At 43.7% G+C, this 23,494-nt stretch overlaps 1 protein-coding gene across 5 annotated transcripts in view; it reads left to right on the forward strand.

The window, feature by feature from the left end:
- LOC102451283 (solute carrier family 22 member 15-like) overlaps window positions 1–22,961 on the forward strand; it is a 78,705-nt gene extending 55,744 nt beyond the window's left edge. For 2 of the 5 annotated variants that reach the window (XM_075934904.1, XM_075934905.1), the window contains exons 8-12: window positions 3,484–3,569; window positions 4,388–4,496; window positions 17,669–17,741; window positions 18,432–18,590; window positions 19,817–20,895. In XM_075934904.1, the coding sequence (XP_075791019.1) occupies window positions 3,484–3,569; window positions 4,388–4,496; window positions 17,669–17,741; window positions 18,432–18,590; window positions 19,817–19,843 (454 nt within the window). In that variant the 3' untranslated portion in view covers window positions 19,844–20,895. Of the gene's footprint in view, window positions 1–3,483; window positions 3,570–4,387; window positions 4,497–17,668; window positions 17,742–18,431; window positions 18,596–19,816 lie in introns of all 5 variants that reach the window. The other 3 variants (XM_075934906.1, XM_075934903.1, XM_075934902.1) reach the window with 3 other exon arrangements.
- The last annotated feature ends 533 nt before the right edge of the window (window positions 22,962–23,494 follow it).

Here is a 23,494-nt window from a genome sequence, read left to right on the forward strand (position 1 = left end):
CTGGGCCTAATGGCTGCATGCACCTACCTAATACTGCATGCAGGTTCTGCATGTGCCCACTGCAGATGTGGCTGGCACGGACTCAAAAGCCGTCCTTTCATGCGTGGGACAGAGTGGTGACAGTTCCCGCCCTATGCCCTTCGCTCCTTGGATTGGTGGACCCGGGAGGAGGAGGTCTGCACCACAGTCCCGTTCTCCAAGTTGCTACCAATCCTCTGGCTCGTGATGGATGCGTCAGACACCGGTTGGGGGGGGGCCCATTTAGGAGAGATGCGGATGCAAAGTATGTGGTCAAGGAATGATCTTTCCCTGCATATCAGTGTCAGGTAGCTTCGATTAGTACTCCTCATCTGTGTGGCCTTCCTTCCCTGGCTCAGGGGCAAATCGGTCCTCATCCTGTCCAACAACACGTTGACAGTTTCGTACATCAACAGGCAGGGCAGAGCCGCTTTTCTCACCTGTATCTAGAGGCCCTTCACCTGTGGGATCTCTGCATTGGGGTGGATATCTCCTGGGCTCCCAGAACACTCTGGCCGGCTGTCTGAGCAGGTCCTTCTCCAGCCATGAGTGGACCCTCGGGATGTAGCCCTGGATATTTTCCACAGGTGGAGGTTTCCCCGTCTGGATCTGTTCGCCATGTGCCAGAACAGGAAGTGGTTGGGATTCTGTTCCCTCATGAGTCTGGGAAGGGGTTCTCTGGGAGATGTGTTGCTAATTCCCTGGGCCGTGGGTCTGTTCTGTGTGTTCCCACTGTTCCCGCTGATCCACCGTGTGCACCTGTGGGTCCAGGAATTCAGGGCGTCCCTGATCCTCATCACACCTGCATGGTCCAGGCAGCACTGGTTCTTCACCCTCCTGAGTCTGTCATGTGACAAGCCAGTTGCACTCCCACTAGTCCCCAACCTGAGCTGCAGAACGCTGTCTGGCTTCGCCATCTGGACCTGTGGCCCTTCACCTGATGGCGTGGAAGCTCTGTGACTGACAGCGGTGGAACTTCAGTGTTCGGCCTGTGTGCAGGAGGTGTTGCTGGGGAGCAGGAAACCTTCCACTAGGGCCACTTAGCTGGCTAAGTGGAAGTGGGTTTTATATCTGGTCTACCCGGGGTTGGGGGGTGCCCCTATGGATGCCTTGGTTCCCCTCGTCCTGGACTACCTTCTAGATCTCTGGTTTCAAGGATTATCCTCCTCCTCAATTAAGGTCCACCTAACAGCTATGTCCGCTTTTCACCTGGGTGCCAGGGGTAAGACCCTTTTTGTGGATCTGATGGTAAACAGGTTTTTGAAGGACCTGGACAGTCTTTATCCACGTGTTCGGCAGCCGATCCCTCAGTGGGAACTTAACTTGTTCCTGTCCAAACTCATGGGACCCTCATTTGAACTCCTGGCAACATCTTCGTTACTGCACCTGTCTTACAAGCTATCCCTGCTGGTGGCCATCATGTCAGCCAAGTTCGTATCTGAACTGAGGGATCTCACTTTGGACCCCCACCCCCATCTACAGTTTTCTTTAAAGACACAGTCAGGTTATGCCCTCACCCTGCCTTTTTGCCTAAGGTGGTGTCTAACTTCCATGTGTCTCAGGACATTTTCCTGCCAGTCTTTTACCCCAAACCCTATGCGTTGAGTAAAGACCAGGCGCTGCACACTTTGGATATTAGGAGAGCCATAGCCTTTTATTTGGAGAGAACAAAGCCCTTCTGCAAGTTGCCTCAGCTCTTTGTTGCCATTGTGGAGCAGCTGAAGGGTCAGACTGTTTCCGTGCAAAGGATCTCGCTCTGGGTCATGGCATGCATTAGGGAATGCTATGAGCTGGCAGGGGTCCCAGCTTCTCCCTCTCACAGCCCTCTCTATGAGAGTGCAGGCCTCCTCTGCAGCTTTTATGGCTCCAGTCCCAATGTTGGACATCTGCAGGGTCGCCACGTGGTCCTCTGTCCACACCTTTGCCAATCACTATGCGCTCACACATCAGGCCAGGGAGGATGCTGCTCTGGGTCAGGCTGTCCTTCACTCAGTGGAAGGTTAGAACTCCGATTCCCCCTCCTAGGGTTTCTGCTGTAGAGTCACCAACATGGAATGGACATGAGCAAGCACTTGAAGAAGAAAGAATGATTACTTACCTTGTAACTGTTGTTCTTCGAGATGTGTTGCTCATGTCCGTTCCAAATCCCGCCCGCCTCCCCTTTCTCAGAGTAGTCTAGGAAGAGGGAACCGAGTGGGTGGAGGGCCAGCAGGCATATATATTGGCCAGTATACCGGCGCCACTCCTGGCCCAACGGGAAAAATTTCTGATGACGTGTGCATACTGTGCACACACACCCACATACATGGAACGGACATGAGCAATACGTCTTGAAGAACAACAGTTACAAGATATGTAACCATTTTTTACGAGGTAAGTAACTTCTTTGTCAAAGCTTACTAAACTTTTAAGATTGCCAAACTGAAATGATGAGAACTTCCACTTAAATAGCATATATTGTTGAAAATATATTCAATTGTATTTAAGAGATTTTTCTAGGGCCCGACCACAGACTCTAGCCCCACAAACTGGAAGGCAAAAGGTAGGGGAGAGGCTTGGAGAGAACTAGGGGGAAGGAGGGTAGGAAAGGAAGGGGTTTGTGCTGAGGGAAGGGGGTAGGGCAGGAGAAGAAAGGGGAAGTCACAAAGGGACAGGATGGAGGAGAGACAAATGCCAGGGGACCAAGTGGAAAAAATGAGGAAAAGGGCAGGAGGAGGGAGGGGAAGTGTCAGTTTGTGTGGGAAGGTGGAGGGGACAGGGTGATGCTGGGAGGGGAGAGGGGAAGGGCATTGGGGACAAAAGGAAGCAAGGGGAAGGGGAGGTGCTGGGAGAAGGGTTGAAAGGAGGGGTGGGTATGAGGAAGGCGGGCATGGAGCAAGTCGTGTGAGGGCACAGAGGGGCATGAGAGGAACTGGGGCAGAAGGTGGTGAAGGGATGGGCATCAGGGAGAGAAAGGGTAAGGGGGCAGGGACAGTGAGGGAAGGAGGAAGCACCAGAAAGGTGCATGGGTAAGGGAAGGTGCAGGTGCCAGGGGATTGTGGGGGTGAAGCAGAAGGGCAGACATTTGCAGGGGAGAGAGCAGCACCAGAGGAGAAAGGATTCGGTGCGGGCCAAACTAATCTCCTATAGGTAGGAGGATGGTGGGAAAAGTTCCTAGAGGGGGTTACTTTTATTTCTGGTCATGTGTCCATCTCAACCCCAAGAGTCTGGGGTATAGTAAACAGAGATTAGGAGATGTAGGTAATGTGTCCCTAATTTTGGTTCAGAAAATATGGTCACCAGAGTTCAAATGGATGTCCTTAAAAGGGGCAAGCTTCCTTTTTTTTTCTTTTGCTCAACAAAAATCTTTGGTGTTCCTCGTAAAAAAAAAAAAAATTATTATTTGGTGTTCCTCAGTCTTAAAAAATTTTAAGAAACACTGGTTTAGATTTTAACCCTATGTAACCATATGTTTTTTCATTTTAGGGCTGGAAGACGTAAAACTACAACTTCTTTTCTGATATTTGCGGGGTTTGCATGTATATTTACCATGTTTTTACCAGAAAATGTTGGTGAGTATGCACTATTGTCTAAATAAACTTGAGATAGTATATCTACCTATAACAGATGTAAAACAGGAAATAGCAGGAAACTGGTAAAGACCATGTATATTTTGGAGAGGTTTTGTTCTTCTAGAATTGGATATGGTGCAAACTACTGAATAATGTGACATTATTTTCACAGTTATTAAAGTAGTTTAAAAATCCTACCAGAGTCACTGTAGAATCTGGAACTATCCAGTCATATGTACATTTTATTTAACTTAATATTACAAAATAGTAGCGATACTAATGAGATACAATAAGACAGACACACTCAATCTTTCCAGACTATAACACCTCTTTCAGGAGCCTGATTTGACTTAGAATCCTAGAGTTGGAAGAGACCTCAGCAGGTCATCGAGTCCAACCCTTTGCTCAAAGCAGGACCAACCCAACTAAACCATCCCAGCCAAGGCTTTTTCAAGCTGGGACTTAAAAACCTCTAGGGATGGAGATTCTGCCACCTCCCTAGGTAACCCATTCCAGTGCTTCACCTCCCTCCTAGTGAAATGGTTTTCCTAATATCCAACCTAGACCATCGCCACTGTAACTCGTTCTGTCATCTGTCACCACTGAGAACAGCCTCTCTCTCCCTTCAGGTAGTTAAAGGCTATTAGATAGCTTTTATGCTGGAAGAACAAACTTCAATAGCAAAGAATAAATGCTACACCTGTGTTACACTTGAAAAAGACCATGTTTTCAACTTAGTAAAAAAACAAACAAAACAAAACAGAAAAGTGTTATGTATTTCTTAATGTTCACATTTATTTATTTTATCTCTTCCAAAGGCTTATTCTTCAGCCCAACTCTGTTGGCCTTGTGTGGAAAATTGACTGTCAGTGCTGCCTTCAACATAGTGTATATTTATACTTCTGAACTCTACCCAACAGTAGTGAGGTAATTGAAAATTTAGATTTGAATTCACATGCAGAATCATTTTTGGCATACAAAATGTAACTTCTGGCTAATGATTTGTTTAAATTTGTAGTAGTGCATTAATTGTTGATCTTGGCTCAAATTAAAATATTTAGACTCATAGACTTTTAGGCTGGATTGACCATCATGATCATCTTGTCTGACCTGCGCTTTGCAGGCCATAGAACCTTGGCCCACTCATTCCTGTAATAGACCAGAGTTACTGAAGTCCTCAAATCATGATATGAAAACTTCAGGTTGCAGAAATCCCCCTTTAGATTAGTTTAAACTGGCAAGTGATCTATACTCCATGCTGCAGAGGAAGGCAAAAATATTTGCCAATCTGGCCTGGTGGAAAATTTCTTCCTGACCACAAATATAGTATCAGTTAGACCTTGAGCATGTGGGTAAGATCCAAAAGTCAGACAGTTGGGAAGGAATTCTCTATAGTAACTCAGATCCCTTCCCAACTAGGCTACGTCTACACTGGCCCCTTTTCCGGAAGGGGCATGTTAATTTCAGCTATCGTAATAGGGAAATCCGCGGGGGATTTAAATATCCCCCGCGGCATTTAAATAAAAATGTCCGCCGCTTTTTTCCGGCTTTTAGAAAAGCCGGAAAAGAGCGTCTACACTGGCCCCGATCCTCCGGAAAAAGTGCCCTTTTCCGGAGGATCTTATTCCTACTTCGAAGTAGGAATAAGATCCTCCGGAAAAGGGCACTTTTTCCGGAGGATCGGGGCCAGTGTAGACGCTCTTTTCCGGCTTTTCTAAAAGCCGGAAAAAAGCGGCGGACATTTTTATTTAAATGCCGCGGGGGATATTTAAATCCCCCGCGGATTTCCCTATTACGGCTTCTGAAATTAACATGCCCCTTCCGGAAAAGGGGCCAGTGTAGACGTAGCCCTAGTGTCTTATCACTAGCTGTTAGAAATACTTGCTACTTAGCAGTCACAGATCAGTTGCATGCCATTGTAGTGCACTCATCATATCATACCCTCCATAAATTTATCAAGCTCAGTCTTAAAGCCAGTTAGGTTACCAAGTCCCTCCCCTTTGAAGGCTCTTTCAGAATTTCAGTCTTCTGATAGAAGTGTTAATAATATCAAGACTAAACTTGATGATCAGTTTATATAAGTTCTTATGTTGGCATTGGGGCTGAACTTAAATACTTCCTCCCTGATATTTATTTCTCTGATGTATTTGTAGAGAACAATCATATCTCAACTCAGCCTTCTAGTTAGGCTAAAGAGTTTGAAACTTGATAAAGCATATATGTAAATGTAAACAATTTTCACACAAAAGGAGTTATTAGTGACTTGGTTATTTTAACTTCTGTTTGTTAATTTTTAGTAAAATCAGGTATGTTCAGACTCATCAAGGCAACTGATAATAAAAATTATGACTTGAATATACTTTTTATGTCAGATACATGTTCTACACCATTTGAATGCGTCGAGGACTTCACTTCTCATAACAGTTGAACTGACATCTTTCACAAATACAAAATCTGCTTTAAAAATGTGAATAAAAAAAATCCTTCCTTAGGAAAAATATACAGTTATATTTCATTATTTCCATCACTAATTTTACTAGCAAGATTCTTTTCCATAAAACCAAATTTCTACTCCATGACTTCTCCCTCTTCTCCAAAATGTCATAATTAACAGGATGGAAGAATATTTTAACTTAATTCTTCACTATGGCCCATGTAATAAAAAGCTGAGTTTATACTATTACTGTATAATTTAACTCCCCTGTGTAGTAATTATGTGATGTCTTTTGAAAAACGGATACTTGTTTAGATCTTTGTGTTAATTAACTATTTTAACATAATTTATATGAAGCCTTAGCAACCACACATTGTTTCACATAAGTATAATATGCAAACAAATTAATAGAAAAATCCACCATATATTACGTAACTCACAATAGGTTGACAAGCTACCACAGCTGTTATCAAGAGTAAATTAACAGCCAAGTTATGGAAGTGAAGTACACTGTACCCTTCCTTTTCTCCTCCTCTTTCTCATGCACCCAAAATATTATCATTTATAAGGGAATAGTGCCCAAAATGCTGGTCAGAATTGGGACCTTATTGTGCTTGCTATTATGGAAGATATGATTCTTTCTCCATAATGTTTACAATCATAAAGGATAATCAAACCATAAATAGGGAGAGAAGAGATGACGGACTATTACATACAAGTGAAATAATCAGTAATATGGTAGGCACACTACTTGTTAGTTTCTTATTTTCTTTTTCCTTTTTTTTCATTTGTCTTTATTAGAGGGTAGGGAAAACAGCAGCTGGAGATGAATAAATATAGTGAAAGAGGGGTAGGGATGCAGAGTGAAGAGGGGAAGGAAGGAGCAGCAGAAAGCAGGCAAGGAGGGTGAGGCTGCTAATGGAAAGACTGCGAGGGAGTGGGGTTGGAACAGGTTGTACCCAGAACTAGACAATAATGTCCAGAGTTCCTATTGTAAATATTATTTTGATACTTTTATTAGCTGTAAAGATCAGGAGAGAGTGGATAGGTAAAACCATTCTGGCCATCTCTTTCCCTGCTCTGCTGTTGTTTCTGTTCCAGGCCATATTGTTATTGAATTCCCTGTAGCTCATTTGAACTGTTTGTGCACCCAGTAGATGCTGTTCTGCTTTGAATGACACAAATCTAGAACTCTGGCGTACAGTCAGCGGGAGCAGATTGCATTGGCTGAGGCCCTCCATTAAGAAAAATCCATTGATACTCCTGGAGAGTTACAAGCCAGGATCTACAGCAGGAGCATGCAAGCTGCTGCTAACATTGAGTTGAGGGAGGTCTTAGGATAGGCAGCATTTTTTAAAACGGCCAGCACCTTGAATTGCACTTAGTTTTAGATGTTCATAGTCATTCTCAGCTTTATAGGTTATCACAACCATAGATGCCATCTTTATGACTTATTGAGGGTTGTTCAACTCCCCAATATTGCTTTTGCTTTGCCTTTTCCTACCTTGTTCTGCCCCTGCCTCAGACATACCCTGCCCTTGCTCCTCCCTCCCACAACACCTCCTGCACAAGCTGAAGACACTAGGGAAGGGGAAGCAGGTCATATGGGGAGCACTCATTGAACACCAAAGTGCCCACAGAACTAGCGCCTATGGTTACAACTGAAGGAGATCTGCACTCTTGACTTTTCAATATATTGCACTTTCTATCACATACCAGACCATAAGAAGAGCTTTACATGAAACTAATTCCTCTGTAACTAGCACCTAAAAACTAGTCGAATTTGGGTTGTGTTACAAAAATATTGTGTATTTTTAATGTTTGTCTCCTCTTACTATTCTTATCGTACTCCCTGAATCTGAATTGTATGTATTAAGGCTGGACTCATGATAAGTTTTCATTTCTTGGCTTTTATTTGTTTCACAGTGATCAATGTTTAAATTTTTTCTTCATAAGTCATATTGTTGCTATTGCCATATATGTGAAAGCTCATATTCACGGAGAATTGTACCAAGACTCCACTGTAATTGAAATGAGTCATTTGTGATTGAGGGGATAAAAGTTAATCAGGCACTGCCCCTGTGGAGAATCTGCACGCTTATTTCTGGAACAGAAATAAACAAATGTTATGTTTGGAGAGATGGAGAGTGAAGGGTAGTGAGAGGAAGAGTATCATTTTTCTGAACTATCTTCCTTCTTGAAATTTGATTATGCATCTCCTGTTTAATAAAATGGCATGTTATTGCACTGCAGGTCCCACCCTAAAAATGTTTTCATTTACAGTTTAGAGATTACTTTTCTGTATATATTCTGGATATTTTAATCAGTTTGAAATATTTTCATTATTTTATACAAGAAAAAATTCATACAAGCACTTCAGTTTTTTGCCAGATGGCTAATTTGAAAATAAAACTTTAGCACCACCTCATGGTATTGTGAAGTTTTGCAGACATCTTCATTATTCCGATATACTGGCCCATATATAGCCCCGCCGGCCCTCCAACCTTCAGTTCCTTCTTACCACCCCTGAGGATCATTGGGACGTGCTTCTGCTCTTGCTTAGCAAATGCTCCTTTGTAGCTTAGTTTTACAATTCTTTGTTCTAGTGTTATAGTTACGGTTATCAAGTTCTTGATAAGTAGTTTCCTAAGTTAAGGACCCACCGTAGTCCCTGCCCCGCACTCTCGGTGTGAGCGGTGGGGCATGCCTGGATTGAAAGACTTCAAGCCCTGAGAGACGTGCCAGAGACCTATGCCCTGTGGCAACCCACACTTTGCCTGCCTTAAGTGTCTGGGTAAGGCCCATTTGTCCGAAGCCTGTAAAATTTGCAAAAGCATTCAAGCCGCGCACAAAGCGGGAGGGAGAGTTGCGTCTTAAGATCATCATAATGGAAGCAGCTTTGCAGCCGGCACCGGCTTCTCACCTGGCACTGGCGACCCAGAGCACACCAGCCTTCGTGCAAAAGGCGTCGAGCCATTTGCGGGCCTTGCCGGCACTGCCTAAACCATGACACTGCTCTCAATCCCCAGTGCCTCAGAAGAGCAGGTCTGGCGGGGGAAGGTCATCCTCTGCCCCGCCAGCCCATGCCCTCAGATGGGGCACGCAGCATATTCAGGCTCTGCTTGGACCTTCTTGGTTGGGCAAATGTTCCAGTCTGCACCAGGACTGCAGCCCGATGGGAGATTTCCCAGAGCCCTCGACACTGGAGGCCTTCGACGCTGCTAGGGACCTTATCGAGTTGTTCCCCTCTTCTCCGGCACCGACCTCAGCCAAGGACCGGGACTCCAGTCAGCACCGATCGGAGCTAAGACACCCAGAGTCCTGGCACCAGAGTCGAGAAAACACAGGTCCAGCACTGCCACACCAGCAGCACCTCCAGCCCATGCTTCTCACTGTTCTCTGTGCCGGGACAAGGGCCTCAAACAGCACCGAGCATGGCATCAGCTACTGCACATTCTGGTCCCAACTAAAGCTCACCAGGCCCGGCACCGACCATGCCTCCCCCTCCTCCTTGCCCACACTGGGACATGCCCCGACATCAAGGCAACTGGCTGTATCCGCCTCTGCACCACCATGGTTAGCTTCAGAGTATTCGACTGACTCAGAGGTGGAATCCACGTGGTGCTCCAGGGGATCAAGATCAAAATCTCAGCACCCGTCTCATTCCCGTCACCGGTCGTAGCACTGTAGCACTTCCGCCCATCAACAGCAGTATCATTGGGCACAGCCAGCCCCTGTACTGGGGATGCAGTAGTCATGGCTCCCACTGGCACCACCTCCATCTCAGTGGCCCTTCTGGACCCTGTGGGCTTACCACCAGAGTCAGGGTGTGGCCCCCCTAGACGGGAGTCATTCTTCTCTGTGTCCAGAGCTTCTCCTTCGGCGACCCCACTTACTCGCTCACCTACATCAGAGCAGTCGCTTTCACCAGGCCAGACATCCCCATACCCTTCGGAGTCTGAGGGCCCCATGACCTGGCCACTCACAATGCTCCCGTTGATGGCTTCGCAAGCTCCCTCGCAGGCAGTGGACCCTGTGGAGGTGGGCTCAAAGGGGTCCTCATCCTCCTCTCCAGATGAGGCCCTGGGCATGTCTCCATGGACTTGAGGTGCATCAGGACCTCCTTTGCCGACTGGCCCAAAGCCTGGGGATCCAGGCGGAGAGGGTGTTGGAGGATTCTGACTCTACGGTTGACATTCTACAGTCAGACACCCCCACCAGAGTGGCCTTCTCCATCAACAAAATGATGGCAAAGATCTCCAAGTCCCTCTGGCAAACTCCGGCCTCCATTCTACCAACAGACGAGAGTTGAACAGTGGTACTTCATGGCCCTGGAGGGGAACCTGGGTCACTGGTGGATTTGGCAGTGAACCAAAGGAAGAGGCACTGTCAGCCAGGCACCACCCTTAAGAACAGGGATGCCAAAAAGATGGATCTGTTAGGGAGGAAGGCCTACACGTCCGGAGGCCTACAGCTTCTCATAGTGAACCAGCTGGTTTTGCTATCTTGCTACGTGTGTAACACCTGGATTTCCTTGGACAAGTTTAATGAACTCCTCTTGAGGGATTCTCAGCCCAAGTTCAGAGCCCTCTCAGAAGAGGGCAGAACAATCTCTAAGGCTGTGTTCTAGGCTGCCTTAGATGCATCCGATGCGGCTGCTTGTGCTATGGCTACTGGGTTAGTGTTATGCCGCAGCTCTTGGCTGCAAGGGTCTGGGGTACCTCTGCAGCTCCAAAATATGATCCAAGATCTTCCATTCGAGGGCCTGTCTCCGATTTCTGAACAGACAGACCAGCACGTATACGGGCTGAAGGACACCCAGGTTACGCTAAAGTCACTGGGCATTCACACCCCTGTCACCCAGCGGCAATCCTCCTTGGGCAGGAACTCTCCAATGCCTTCCCAGCAGGGCTCTTGCCCTGATTTCTCCCAACAATGGGAGGAACGGCAGGCGCCATCCTCAGCTGTCCCAGGATCAGGCACAGGGCCCACCTAACAAGTCCTCGGGGCCCTGTCAAGGCTTCTGAGAGTACGCCTGAAGACAGCTTACCAGTCTCATCTCTCCCCTTCCAGGATCATCTATTCCCTTTCTGCTAAGCCTGGGAATATGTTACCTCGGACCATTGGGTCCTATAGACAGTGGGAAGGGGCTATGTCATCCCCTTCCACTCTGCTCCTCCTTCACATCCCCCTACCCCGTCCCTCTTTAGGGATCCCTCTCACGAGCTTCTCCTTCGGGAGGAGGTCCTTCAGCTCCTCGCTCTAGGGATCACAGCGCCAGTTCCCCCAGGAGTCCTGGGCAGGGGCTTCTATTCCCAATATTTCCTGGTCCCGAAAGCCAAGTGGGGTGTGAGGGGCGGGGATGTTTCTGTCCTATCCTGGTCCTCAGGGATCTCAATGCCTTCATCATCAAACCCAAATTCAAGATGGTGGCCCTGGCATCTATCATTTCATCCCTAGCTCTCAGAGACTGGTACACTGTCCTCGATCTAAAAGATGCCTACTTTCACATTTCCATTGCTCCACACCACTGATGATTCCTCTGCTTCATGGTGGGCAGAGACCACTATCAGTTTATGGCCCTCCCCTTTGGGATTTCCACGGTCCCCCGGGTCTTCACAAAGTGTACGACCCTTGTGGCTGCCGCCCTTGAGGAAAAAGAGTCCAGGTGTTCACCTATCTGGACGACTGGCTCCTGCAAGGGAGCTCTGCAAACCAGGTGCAGGCCCACATCACCCTGGTTCAGGATCTCTTCCGGGAGTTGGGCTTACTCCTGAATGTGGACAAATCATCTTTGGTACCCACTCCAGTGATAGAGTTCGTGAGTGCTAATCTGGATTCCACATCCGCAAGAGCCTCCCTCTCCAGGTCCTACTTCCTGATGATCAAGTCAGCTGTCCAGGATCTGCAGGCATTTCTGATAACTACAGCCAGGACTTGCATGCGGCTCCTGGGTCTAATGGCCGCATGCACATATGTCACCCAACATGCCATACTCCACATGCGACCACTACAGATGTGGCTGGCATGCACTCATAACCCATCCTTTCACCAGTGGGAGAGAGTGGTGACCGTGCCCTCCGAGGTCCTTCAATCCCTAGATTGGTGGACCTGGGAGGGGAAGTCTGCACCGTGTTACCATTCTCCGGGCCCTTACTGACCCTCCAGCTGGTGATAGACGTGTCGGACACAGGCTGGGGAGCCCACCCTGGCGACATACGGACACAAGATATGTGGACTGTGGACAATCTCTCTCAGCACATCAATGTCAGGGGAACCATGGGCAATCTGCCTTGCTTGCGCGGCCTTCCTCCCTCGACTCAGGGGCAAGTCGGTGCTCATCCTATCCGACAATATGTTGGTGGTCTCATATATCAACAAGCAGGGTGGAGCCCGCTCACGTCACTTGTGTCAGGAAGCCCTACACATGTAGGATCTCTTAATCAGGGTGGATATCCACCCAATGACCTCCTATCTCCCAGGCTCCCAGAACGATCTGGCGGATTAGCTGAGCAGATCCTTCTCCGGTCACAAATGGTCTCAGATGGGACGTGGCTGCTTGGATCTTCTGCAAATGTGGTTTTCCCCTTTTGGACCTGTTCGCCAGACTACAGAAAAGGAAATGCCAGAAGTTCTGCTCCCTCGTGGGAATGGGGCAGGGCTCTTGGGGAGATGAGTTAGTCATTCCATGGCCCGGGGGTCTGCTTTATGCGTTCCCGCCATTCGCATTAGTCCACAGAGTGCTGCTGGGGGTGCGGGAATTCAGGGCATCCCTGATCCTCATAGCCCCAGCATGGTCCAGACAGCATTGGTTCTCGATCCTCCTGAGTGTGTCATGCAAGAGACCAATAGCTCTCCCTATGGTACCGGACTTGATTACGCAGGATGGCGGCAAGCTTCGGCACGTGGACCTGTGCCCCCTGCATCTCACGGTGTGGAAGCTTTGTGGCTGACGGTGGCGGAGCTTCAGTGTTCAGCTCAGGTGCAGGAGGTGCTGTTGGGTAGTAGGAAGCTTTCTACCAGGGCTACCTATTTAGCCAAATGGAAGCGGTTTTATATCTGGACTACTCAAAGAGGATTTTTGGCTGTAGATGCCGCAGTTCCCTGGATCCTGGACTACCTTTTGGACCTCAGGTTGCAAGGGTTGTCATCCCCCTCGATTAAGAAAGCGGAAATAGCCGCTAGGTGGATCTATCTGGGCACTTAGGGGCAAGACCTTTTTTGCGGACCCAATGGTGAACAGATTCTTGAAGGGCCTGGAGAGGCTTTACCTGCATGGCAGGCAACCGTTGCACAGTGGGATTTCAACCTGGTCCTGTCTAAGCTTATGAGACCCCCATTTGAACCTTTGGTGACTTGTTCCTTATTACACCTGTCCTATAAGGTATCCCTCTTGGTGGCCATCACATCAGCCAGATGTGTCCAAACTGGAGCCCTCATGGTGGAACCTCCATATACAGTTTTCTTCAAAGACAAAGTCAGGTTGTGCTCCCACCCTGCCTTTTTGCTGAAAGTAGTGTCCATGTGTTGCAAGACCTCTTCCTACCAGTTTTTTAGCCCCAAGCCCCATGCATCGGGTAAGGAACAGGCACGACATACTTTGGACATTCAGAGGGCTCTAGCTTTTTATTTAGAAAGAACAAAAGCCCTTCCGCAGGTCACCTCAGCTCTTAGTTGCCATAGGAGAGCAGATGAAAGGCCAGCCGGTTTCGGCACAAAGGATCTCCTCTTGGATCACAGCCTGCATTAGGAAGCCTTACGGGATGGCTGGGATTCCAGACACTCCCCTCACGGCCCACTCAACTAGAGCTCAGGCCTTCTCCGCAGCTTTTCTGGCTCTGGTCCCTATCCTTAACTGAGGGGGTGCAGGGCTGTCACATGGTCCTCTATCCTTCGCTTACCATTATGCATCAGGCAAGGGGGGATGCTGCCCTGGGTAGGGCGGTCCTCTACTCAGTGGAAGGTTAGAACTCTGACCCCACGTCCTTCGATTACTGCTTTGGAGTCACCTACATAGAATGGGCATGAGAAATCACTCGAAGAAGAAAGAATGGTTACTTACTTTGTAACTGTGGTTCTTCGAGATGTGTTGCTCATGTCCATTCCAAATCCTGCCCACCTCCCCTTCTTTGGAGTAGTCCGGTAAGAAGGAACTGAGGGGGTGGAGGGCCAGCAGGGGTATATATGGGCTGGTATACCGGCGCCACTCCAGGGGGCTCCCCCGCTGGCCCAATGGGTGCTGCTAGGGGAAAAGTTTTCGATGACGCGTGCATGCTGCATGCGCACACCTACATGGAATGGACATGAGCAACATAACTCAAAGAACCACAGTTACGAGGTAAGTAACCATTCTTTTCAATTCAAAACAGTTTTGTTTGAAATTTTTCCTTCAGAGCATTCTGAATGCCAGGGTTTTGTTCAGATTGGAAATTAAGTCAAATTTAAAAATCTTCTTGGAGTAGTTGCATATGTGCATTCCACTTGTCATGTTTGTTCACGCCACTTGGTTGTTGGAAATTTTTCCCTCAGTGAAACCTATTGGGGTGACTCAAGTTCAAGCAGCCATGCCACTCTGGGCACCAATATAAAGAGCCCAGCTGACTGTAAGCCCCTTCCATTTCAGCTGTGTCTGACAGAGAAGATGTGACTGGCTGAGAGAGACTAAAACTACTTCTCGTGCTGCTCCCAATCAGGAAAGCTTCTACTAGATTGACTTAGACAGCTGAAGAGAAAAAGGTTTTCTATTTGGGAATCTCAGCACCAGCCGGTTCCCTTTCTCAACACCGTTTAGTACTATTAATTAACTCTGAAACAATCTGGATTTTGCATTAATTCCATAAGAGCCCATTGATAGCAATATCTGCATGTTGCTCTCCTCTTCAGAGATAGCCTCATTGTATTTTTTCGCCCTCTAGTGCCTAGATTCCTAAAAGGCTTTTCTTCATGGTTTTCTTCTAGTTCAATAGTCTTCTCCCTTTTGGGACCATAGTATAGTAATAATAACTTTGATCTCTCATTTGAGCCCTTAGCAAGTTGTTTACTATATCATCTGTCAGTGAAGACCGTCTTTTCACGAGCCATTGCCTCAGTTTGAAAAAGAAGGGTGATTTGTTATGCTTGAATGAAGCACACGGGATCTTTTTCAGGGTAGTATATGCATTTACTCACGCACCCTGCTGATGGAATAGTTACCAGTCTGTTGCTCGGCCCAATGTATTGGCCAGATAGGTCAGGTGCGAGGAAGGAGCCAGGTTCTTGTCAGTCCAGACTGATGCTCCATAGTCTTAGCAGGTGGAGAACCTGACGGACATATAAGACATCCCATCCTTTATAGGATTTTCCTTCCATGCAAGTCTATGCATTTGGCCTTGTCAGGCTTTAATCAGTCATTCAGCGTCACAATCAGTTTTTCTGCGACATATGTTTACCTGGAGGTTGTTTTCTCAGTTATTTGATATCAATATGCTGATGACCCCTCCTGGCTGTTGTCTTCTGGTGAAACTTGTTATTGCTTCCCTATCAAGGGGTGCTTGCCACTAACTTCAGGGTTCGTCAATCTGCCTCGATCCAGTTTGCGTCTTCAGTGTGCTTTAACTTATTTGATAATTATTTAGTGCTTCTGAGTCTCCGGCCTCTCCTCTGACCATTTGATCCTGCAGTGGCCTTCACACTTCTCTCCTAAAATATTCTCTTTCTCATTCACACAAATAATACATTTACACAATTGCAGCATGGAATAAAGGGGTACTTCTGGTCACTTTAACAAAGTTACAAAGTCTTTCAACATTAAACTTTTTTCTATCTATTACCAGGCCTTACCTAATATTAACATCACTATGCATTATAATATTCCATCCTTTCACTTTAACATCAGAACATGCTAACATCAAACAAAGCTGGAGCTAAGTTAACAAAGTTGCCTGGTCTGTCTGACGCCTACATCTTGTGTTTAAGTTTAATCCAAACCTTTTGCTATAACATACATTCATTATAACTAACTGACTTATTACTTACACAATTACAAGGCTACAGTTTCAGGCCCTTATGTCAGATTCCCCCATACATGATTTTCTAAGGACAAGTTTGCTCTCAGGCCTCTTGCCAACTTTGTATGAAAATTCCAGAGGAACCAGTTTACAGACGCTCCCTGAGTTGCGAACGGTCGAGTTATGACAGTTTGTACTTAAGACCAAAGCTCCCATGGAGCGGTTGTAAAGGTGGTCCCCGAGTTACAAATGCGACGCGTGCTTACAAACAGCGTGGTCGCGTGTAACTCAGTGGGGTCCAAGTTACGAACAGTTCGAGTTACGGACCAAGTGTTGGTCTGTAACTTGTTCGTAACTCGGAGAGTGGCTGTATTCATTTCCCAATTTTCTTCCAAAAGCCTCACTGAACCCTGGGGAAGCTAAGCTATGTACACTAGTTGTAATAAGGGCATTGGCATTAACTAAACAGGGCAAAATCATTCAAGATTACACTTAGACTGAGGCCTTTGCTGATAAGATTACAGATCAGTTAGTATTTTCACAGATGTTTATCACTTTATAAGAACATGTTAAGATTGAGATCCACTACCAATATTATAGCTCATTTCACTACAGGTTGGACCTCTATAGTCAATATTTCTATAGTCCGACAACGTTTGTGGTCCAGCACCCTTATGTGAGTACTCTTGGGTTGGGAAAGCCAGGCCTCACATTCAAGCAACTCATCCCTCACCCCACCAGAGCTTCCCAGAGCACCGCAAATAGCTTGTTTGCAGGGTTTAAGCTCATGGAGGGAGGCGAAAAAAGTGGAGATGTGGGGGGACGCCTTGTTTTTTCCCCTAATCATGTCTTCCCTGTCAGTACTTGATCAATGCTGGCCCTTCTGGTAGTGGTAGAGTGGAACTGTGCAGCCAGCGGCAGCTGAGGGTCTGGCCTTGCCCTTCCCAGGTCTAGGAGGTTCATAGATTCAGGATCAGTCAGATCCTAAGAGTGATCAGGCCTGCATGCAGGAATGTCTGTGGGTAGGTGTGTGCTTTTTTGGTAAATGTGGACCACGATTTTTTTAAAATGTAAGGGCGTTCAAAATAGTCAAGGTTTTCTTTTTGATCTATAAACACTTAAATGATTTAGGACCATGCCTGTCATGTGAGATATTGCACTAGAGGCCCTTACCTGGAGCTCTCTCTATTTTTAGGGGAGAGAGTTGTTCTGATCTTTCTCTGTGAGTTTTCTGTCAACTTTGGAAATCATTCTGTAGCCCATCCAGAGCAACCTACATTTATTGACTTATGAAGCCTTTCTGTTTGCTCAGGCTTTTGGAAAGGACTGGATTGCATTCAGGGTTGGGGGTTTTGGCATGGATATTCTTGGCAGACAGGTGGGATACTTTCTTCATTGGCTGGCTGATGTAATTTTTACTGTTACACAGGCTGACTTAACCTGCTGGACTATTAATTACATGAATAGATTGATTTCCCTTTATCCTAGTTCCCATTAAAAACATTGTCAGAGTCTCTCAAGTCATGGATTATATAAATTAGTATAAAATATACTGATATTTGTATAGATCTCATTTTAAAAATGACAATAAAATTTGTGTAACAAATAGGTAGCGGCTTGTTGCAATCATATTCACGTTTTGAAACTACAAATCCTTTTCTTTTCCCCCTTTGGAACAGAAATGCTGGCTTGGGTGTCTGTTCAATGACTTGCAGATTTGGTGGTATTTTGGCTCCATTTGTGCCATCCATGGTCAGTTAACTTTCTATATTATTTGTGTTAATTACTGACACTTTTTTTCCTAAGACTTGTAGTTTCTTGGAGTAATCTCAGAATTGATTTCCTGATTCTGGTATGGCAGGTGGATCTTTGACAAGGGATTTTTATATACCACTGCAAATTTATAATAAATAAAATTTAATTATATTGATATAATCAAATTGCAGTCTTAACTTATAAGAGACAGTGTATTTGTTGTGTGTTTTGGGGTGGTGGGTTTTTTGTTTTTACAAAATGGAATTTCTTTTTATAAAACTTTATTACTTTGAGACGGAAGCAAATTAACATTATATCTCTTTTAGATTAAGTGAAGTATTTCATATTTATTTGTTGCTGCTGCTCTTTATAAACAAATTTTGTATTGATATCTACTTGAATGCTCTTTGACTTTCAAATATTCATAATGGAGATTTTGATACGAATAATTGCTTGTATAGTGAGTGTTTGGTCCATTCGTTTCTTGATGTATTTCTAAGTAATTACTATTGTTCTTAATAGATATTACATGCATGAATGCTGTGAAGATTCATCTTTTGGTATAACTTATATGTATATAATTAATTGAAATATATATATGAAAGATGATCAAAAGCTGCACTATTTTTGGAAATATTCTGGGGCATGGATTAATTTTGGGTTTTTATAATTGATTTTTAATTTCAGAAATCTTTTAACCCATCTGTGCCATTCATGGTGTTTGGAATCAGTGGAGTGTCAGCAGGATTCTTGACTCTTCTTCTTCCGGAAACTCTTAATAAGCCAATTGCAGAGAGCATTGAAGACCTTCAGAGTCCTATATACCAAATGCTTAAAAACAAAAAGGCAGAGTAAAACATTTTTTTTTAATTTATTTTTTCTTTAAAGCAGTTTCCATTTATCTTACACAAGTCACACTGTAGTACACATTTCTAAGTTATTTAACTTGGGCATGAGTCTTACATTTCTGTTTTTTCTTTAATCATAACATCCTTACTCTGTGTTTGTTAAATAGGGCTTAAAAAAAGATGATTGTATGTCAAAGAAGAAAGCTTTAAAATAAATTTTATTTTGGTCATTTTCATCTATGCATACAATACAGCACATAAGCCTTAGTGCATTTTTGTTATTGTTGAATGCAATTTTAAAAAGTAACCTGAAATTGTCATAGGTGATACTGTGGATAACATAGCTTGTACTTCTGCAGTAGTAATTGTCTTATATATTGCATTGTATCTTTTTTATTTATGTTAAATCTCTTACTAAAATGGAACATTTAAAAAATTTATGGTACTTGAAGAGAGTGTTTAATCTTTTATTGATATCTACCTCATTGTTAGACGCCATCTGAAACACTATCCTTTAATGGATGAATGTCTAATAAAACTCTTGAACCTGAAAAGTAAATAAGTTTTGTCTAGTTAATGGTAGTTTAAAAAATACCACTAGGACAATTTGAAAAGAAATACCGTAGCTTTAGTTTTTCACTGAAATCTATTGCTTCAGTGAACAGTATAGTGACTTCAAGCAAATTGCTGGCGTTTGCATAAAGTTTCCTCAAAAGATGCAGCAAGCATCAGTCTTTCACTGTTATACTGTAGACATTTTTTTAAAAATCCCTTCAATTCTGTATTTAACACAAACTTTACTGTGATGACTCAAAACTTAATTATCTCATGATGTAGAATGTGCATATGTCAACCTACTCAGATTAATATGAATGGTAGCAACCAATGTCAACACATGTTGCCTGAAAATAATTGTCATTAACACACTAACAAATGAATGAGTTTTGTAAGTTATGTTAATTACTGTACTAAAGAATTAATGATTTTTAACTAATTAAGTCAATATATACTTAATGTAAGTCTGATATATTATGGTGCTGAACGCAGTTGATATGAAAAGAAATTGAAACAGTCTCTTATATTTGGATAGTTTATCCTTTTTAATTTCACTTCAGTTTTTAATTATGTTGATCAACTGAATATATGCCGAATTCCCCATTTGAGATTAACCTATGAAAATCAGACAAAATTGTTTTAATAATTTATATTTAATCTATTTAACAGGTAAACCAATTAGAAGAAAACACTTAAAGCTCAAAACCCCCCACATCCTTTTGGTGAAAAATCAAGCATCTTTTGGTAAAGTGCTTTCATATTGAAGGTGTGGAGCCACTGAGATCCCAGAATGGAAATGTAAAGGGGTATAAAGTTTAATGCCACTTCCAATATGTTGAACAGTTCATTTTTATGTGGAGGTCATTTGAGAAGATGGAAAAAAATGCCAAAATTTGTGAAAAAAGAATGTCAAATCTATGCATTAATTCAATGTCTTAATTAACCAGAAATGTTTAGGCACAGAATATACAGGGTTTTTTTTAAAAAAAAAATGCAGTATTCCATTATTGTGTTTTGTAATTGCTAGTTGTGAATTGAAATGATAAAAAATGAGGTAGTATGTAACAATATAGTGTTTTTTACAAGAGCCATCTGATTGGAAGGTTGCAGGGCAGGTTAGTATATTCAGCCATGTGATAAATTGTTGAAATAATTGTACCCTATGCATGCTAATATACTCAACAGAATTTTTCTTTTTTAATGTGCTTTAAACTACTTGTCTTTGTCTCTCAATACAAAAAGACCAAAGATTTTTTTATAGATTTTTAACATTAATATAAATAATGAGAGATAATCATACTGCTCAGGAAATTTCAAAGAGAAGTAAATTAAGTTTGATGCCAGATATGATAGTTTTTTAAATAAGATCCAGTTTAACAATAAAGAAATTTAACAAGAAAAATTACAACATTGAAAGGACTAATATTAGCTCTTGGTAGACTAGAGGTACATTTAAAAGATAGAGTAAATTAATATTGAACATTGTTAAATATTAATTCAAAAGATGTAATAAACCACTAGCTAAATCTAGCTATAATTGCAGAACTAGAAGAAAATACAGGCAGTCCCCGAGTTACGCGGATCCGACTTATGTCGGATCCGCACTTACGAACGAGGTTTTCTCGCCCCGGAGCTCGCAGGCAGCGGGACCGCCACCTCGACCTCTGGGGCTATAAAAGCTGCTCCGGGTGCCCCTGGCGGGTGCCCCTGGTCTGCTGGGGACCGTCTCCAGCAGACCAGGGACACAGGGAGCAAAGCTGCAGCGGCGGCAGGGTCCCGCGCCTCTGAGGCTTTGCCAGAGCAAAGCCTCAGAGGTGCGGCACCCCACCGCGGCTGCGGCTTTGCTCCCCGTGTCCCTGGTCTGCGGGGAGGGGAGGGGAAAGGGGGCGCAGCTAATGCACCCCCCCACCCCGAGCAGACCAGGCTTTTGTTGTGGACCCTGGGGTAGAGCAGCTGGGGTGCTGCCGGGTTGGTCCTGCAGGGACCTACCTGGCAGCCCAGCTGTTCTGTCCCAAGCTCGAGATTCAGCCGCTGTTGAAACTGATCAGTGGCTGATTCCAGGAAGCTAGGGACAGAGCAATTCTGCCTCCAGCTTCCTGTAGTCAGCCCCTGGTCAGTTTCAGCAGCTGCGACTGAATCTGGAGCCAGTTCCGACTTACATACAAATTCAACTTAAGAACAAACCTATAGTCCCTATCTTGTACGTAACCCGGGGACTGCCTGTAATAAAAACATGTATCAAATACAATATATAATCAAAATTATTATTTCATGAGAATTGGAAATATCTGCAATAGAGAAATAAGTTCAATAGATTTCACTTAACAGTTAAAATATTTATTTTGGAATAGATATATCATAGTTGTTATGGTTGTTTGGCCAAAACCATATTGTAATTAAATAAAAATAATAAATATAAAATTAGCGTCTCTTTACATGTACATTTGTCATGCTCTTATAAGGCTATTTCCTATTATTTGACTTTTTCCTTTTGATAAATGCATCTGGTAGGAAAAGCTTAGGGATAAGCCACCACATTTTGATATAATTGTCATATTTAGACTATGAACCCTGGTCTACACTAGGACCATATTCTGAAATAACCCGTCCCCCCATTTCCTCCAGTTTGAATTTATAAGTGGTGTGACAACAGAGCGCAGAATTCAAACTCTGTACTCCTACTTTTCATGTGGAATAACTCTAATTCTGAAATAGTAATTTCAAAATAATCTTAGTGTGGCTGATCTGGTTCTGCTAATTTGAACTTATTGGCCCCTGGGAGGTATCCTGCTGCTCCCCTGCGTGCTTCCTGGGGCTCTAAGTCCTAGGTAGTGTCTCCACATTAATGGAGCCTGCCATGGACTAATTTCAATGCTTCTCCATAGTGAGGACAAGCTAGTTCAAATTGGGAGTTCTTAAGTTGAATTTAGTAATTTCAAAATAGTTTCTGTCTAGACATGGCCTGAGCCTGCAACTGAGTCGTGGAACTCTGTGGAACCCTAATGAAGTCAGAAGTGTCTGCGGGTGCACAAAAGTCCATCTGTATATTGTAAATTCCATGATTGAGTCCTTAAATTGTATAAAATTATTTAAAACCACAAAATACAGTTTGCAGAAAAAGATGATTTTAGATTGCATGAAATGTTTATACATGTGCATTTATTTTAAGTCCGGTGCCAAAGTTTAAAGTAATACAGTGTGCAGAATTCTAACTTTCATATATTTATTTAGTTGCTTTGTTACATTTTTGTGGGCTAGAACTCAGCTGATGAAAGAGTTATGGTAGTCTCTTACCTTCCTTTAATATTCATAACCACATCAACGGGAGGACACATCTTCAAAGAATAATTATATCATCAAGGAAATGGTAAAGATGAACTTGTTTGTCAATTTAGAACTTTTTATTATGGAAAGCTTTGATTTTGTTTAGAAGCAGAAGTAATACCCTGAGACAGAATATGCCTAAATACATCATTGTATGGTGAATGTCTCACATATCCCCCTTCTGCCAGATGTTTAACGTATCAGCCTCAATAATGAATTTTCCCTTTCCTTCTATTCCCATTCTTATAGAACACAGGTAATAAAAATTAATTGCATATAAAATGTGCTGGTGCTTGTATTTCCCAATTAAAAAAAAAAATTGGAATGTATCCTTAACATTTACTAAGATTTTTGTAAATGTGACTTTGCAAAAGGCTATTCTTAGGAAATTCTGGTTCAAAAAAATTAAAAATTTTGAAAACTGTGTTGTTTGTGACAAATAAAATAAGCAAATAAAATACTACCTAATTATGCCAGTTGCAATAATTTTGGTAATTTATTTTAAAATGCCTGTCAGCAGGTATGTCTGTAATAATATAGAAAACAAAAAAGATTCAGGAAATATTTTTTGACAGATTCCTTAATAGGACTTTGAGTAATAATTCATTTAAACTATACTACAGAAATTTATTTCTGACATTCCTCAGAAGTAGTGCAAATGCTCTGGAGAGTTAGGGTAGTGAAGGAACTTCAGGAGAGGGAAGTAGTTGCTGGGAAGGTGCCTGAGAATGAATCAGAAAAGTAGTTTGAGGTGGGCTAGTGAAGTAACAGATTTTTGAGGGGCGGGGAATGAGTGTTTGGGAAGAGTCTCCCCTATGCAAATCTTCACTGACCCGTAGCCTCTCCCATTCAATCAGGCAATATTCAATATTTACCTTCATCCCCATGTGATCTTGTATCTCCACTCATCCAGCTAAGCATAACTGAACCTATCCCCATATGTCCTTGCACTCCTATTTCCATTCAACTCCAGCTCAGTGTTGTCTCCTCACTATCCCCTGTTCTCCTACAACAGTCTGTACC

The sequence above is a fragment of the Pelodiscus sinensis genome, chromosome 8, assembly GCF_049634645.1.
Source record: "Pelodiscus sinensis isolate JC-2024 chromosome 8, ASM4963464v1, whole genome shotgun sequence".
In the NCBI taxonomy this organism is placed as follows: Eukaryota; Metazoa; Chordata; order Testudines; family Trionychidae; genus Pelodiscus; species Pelodiscus sinensis.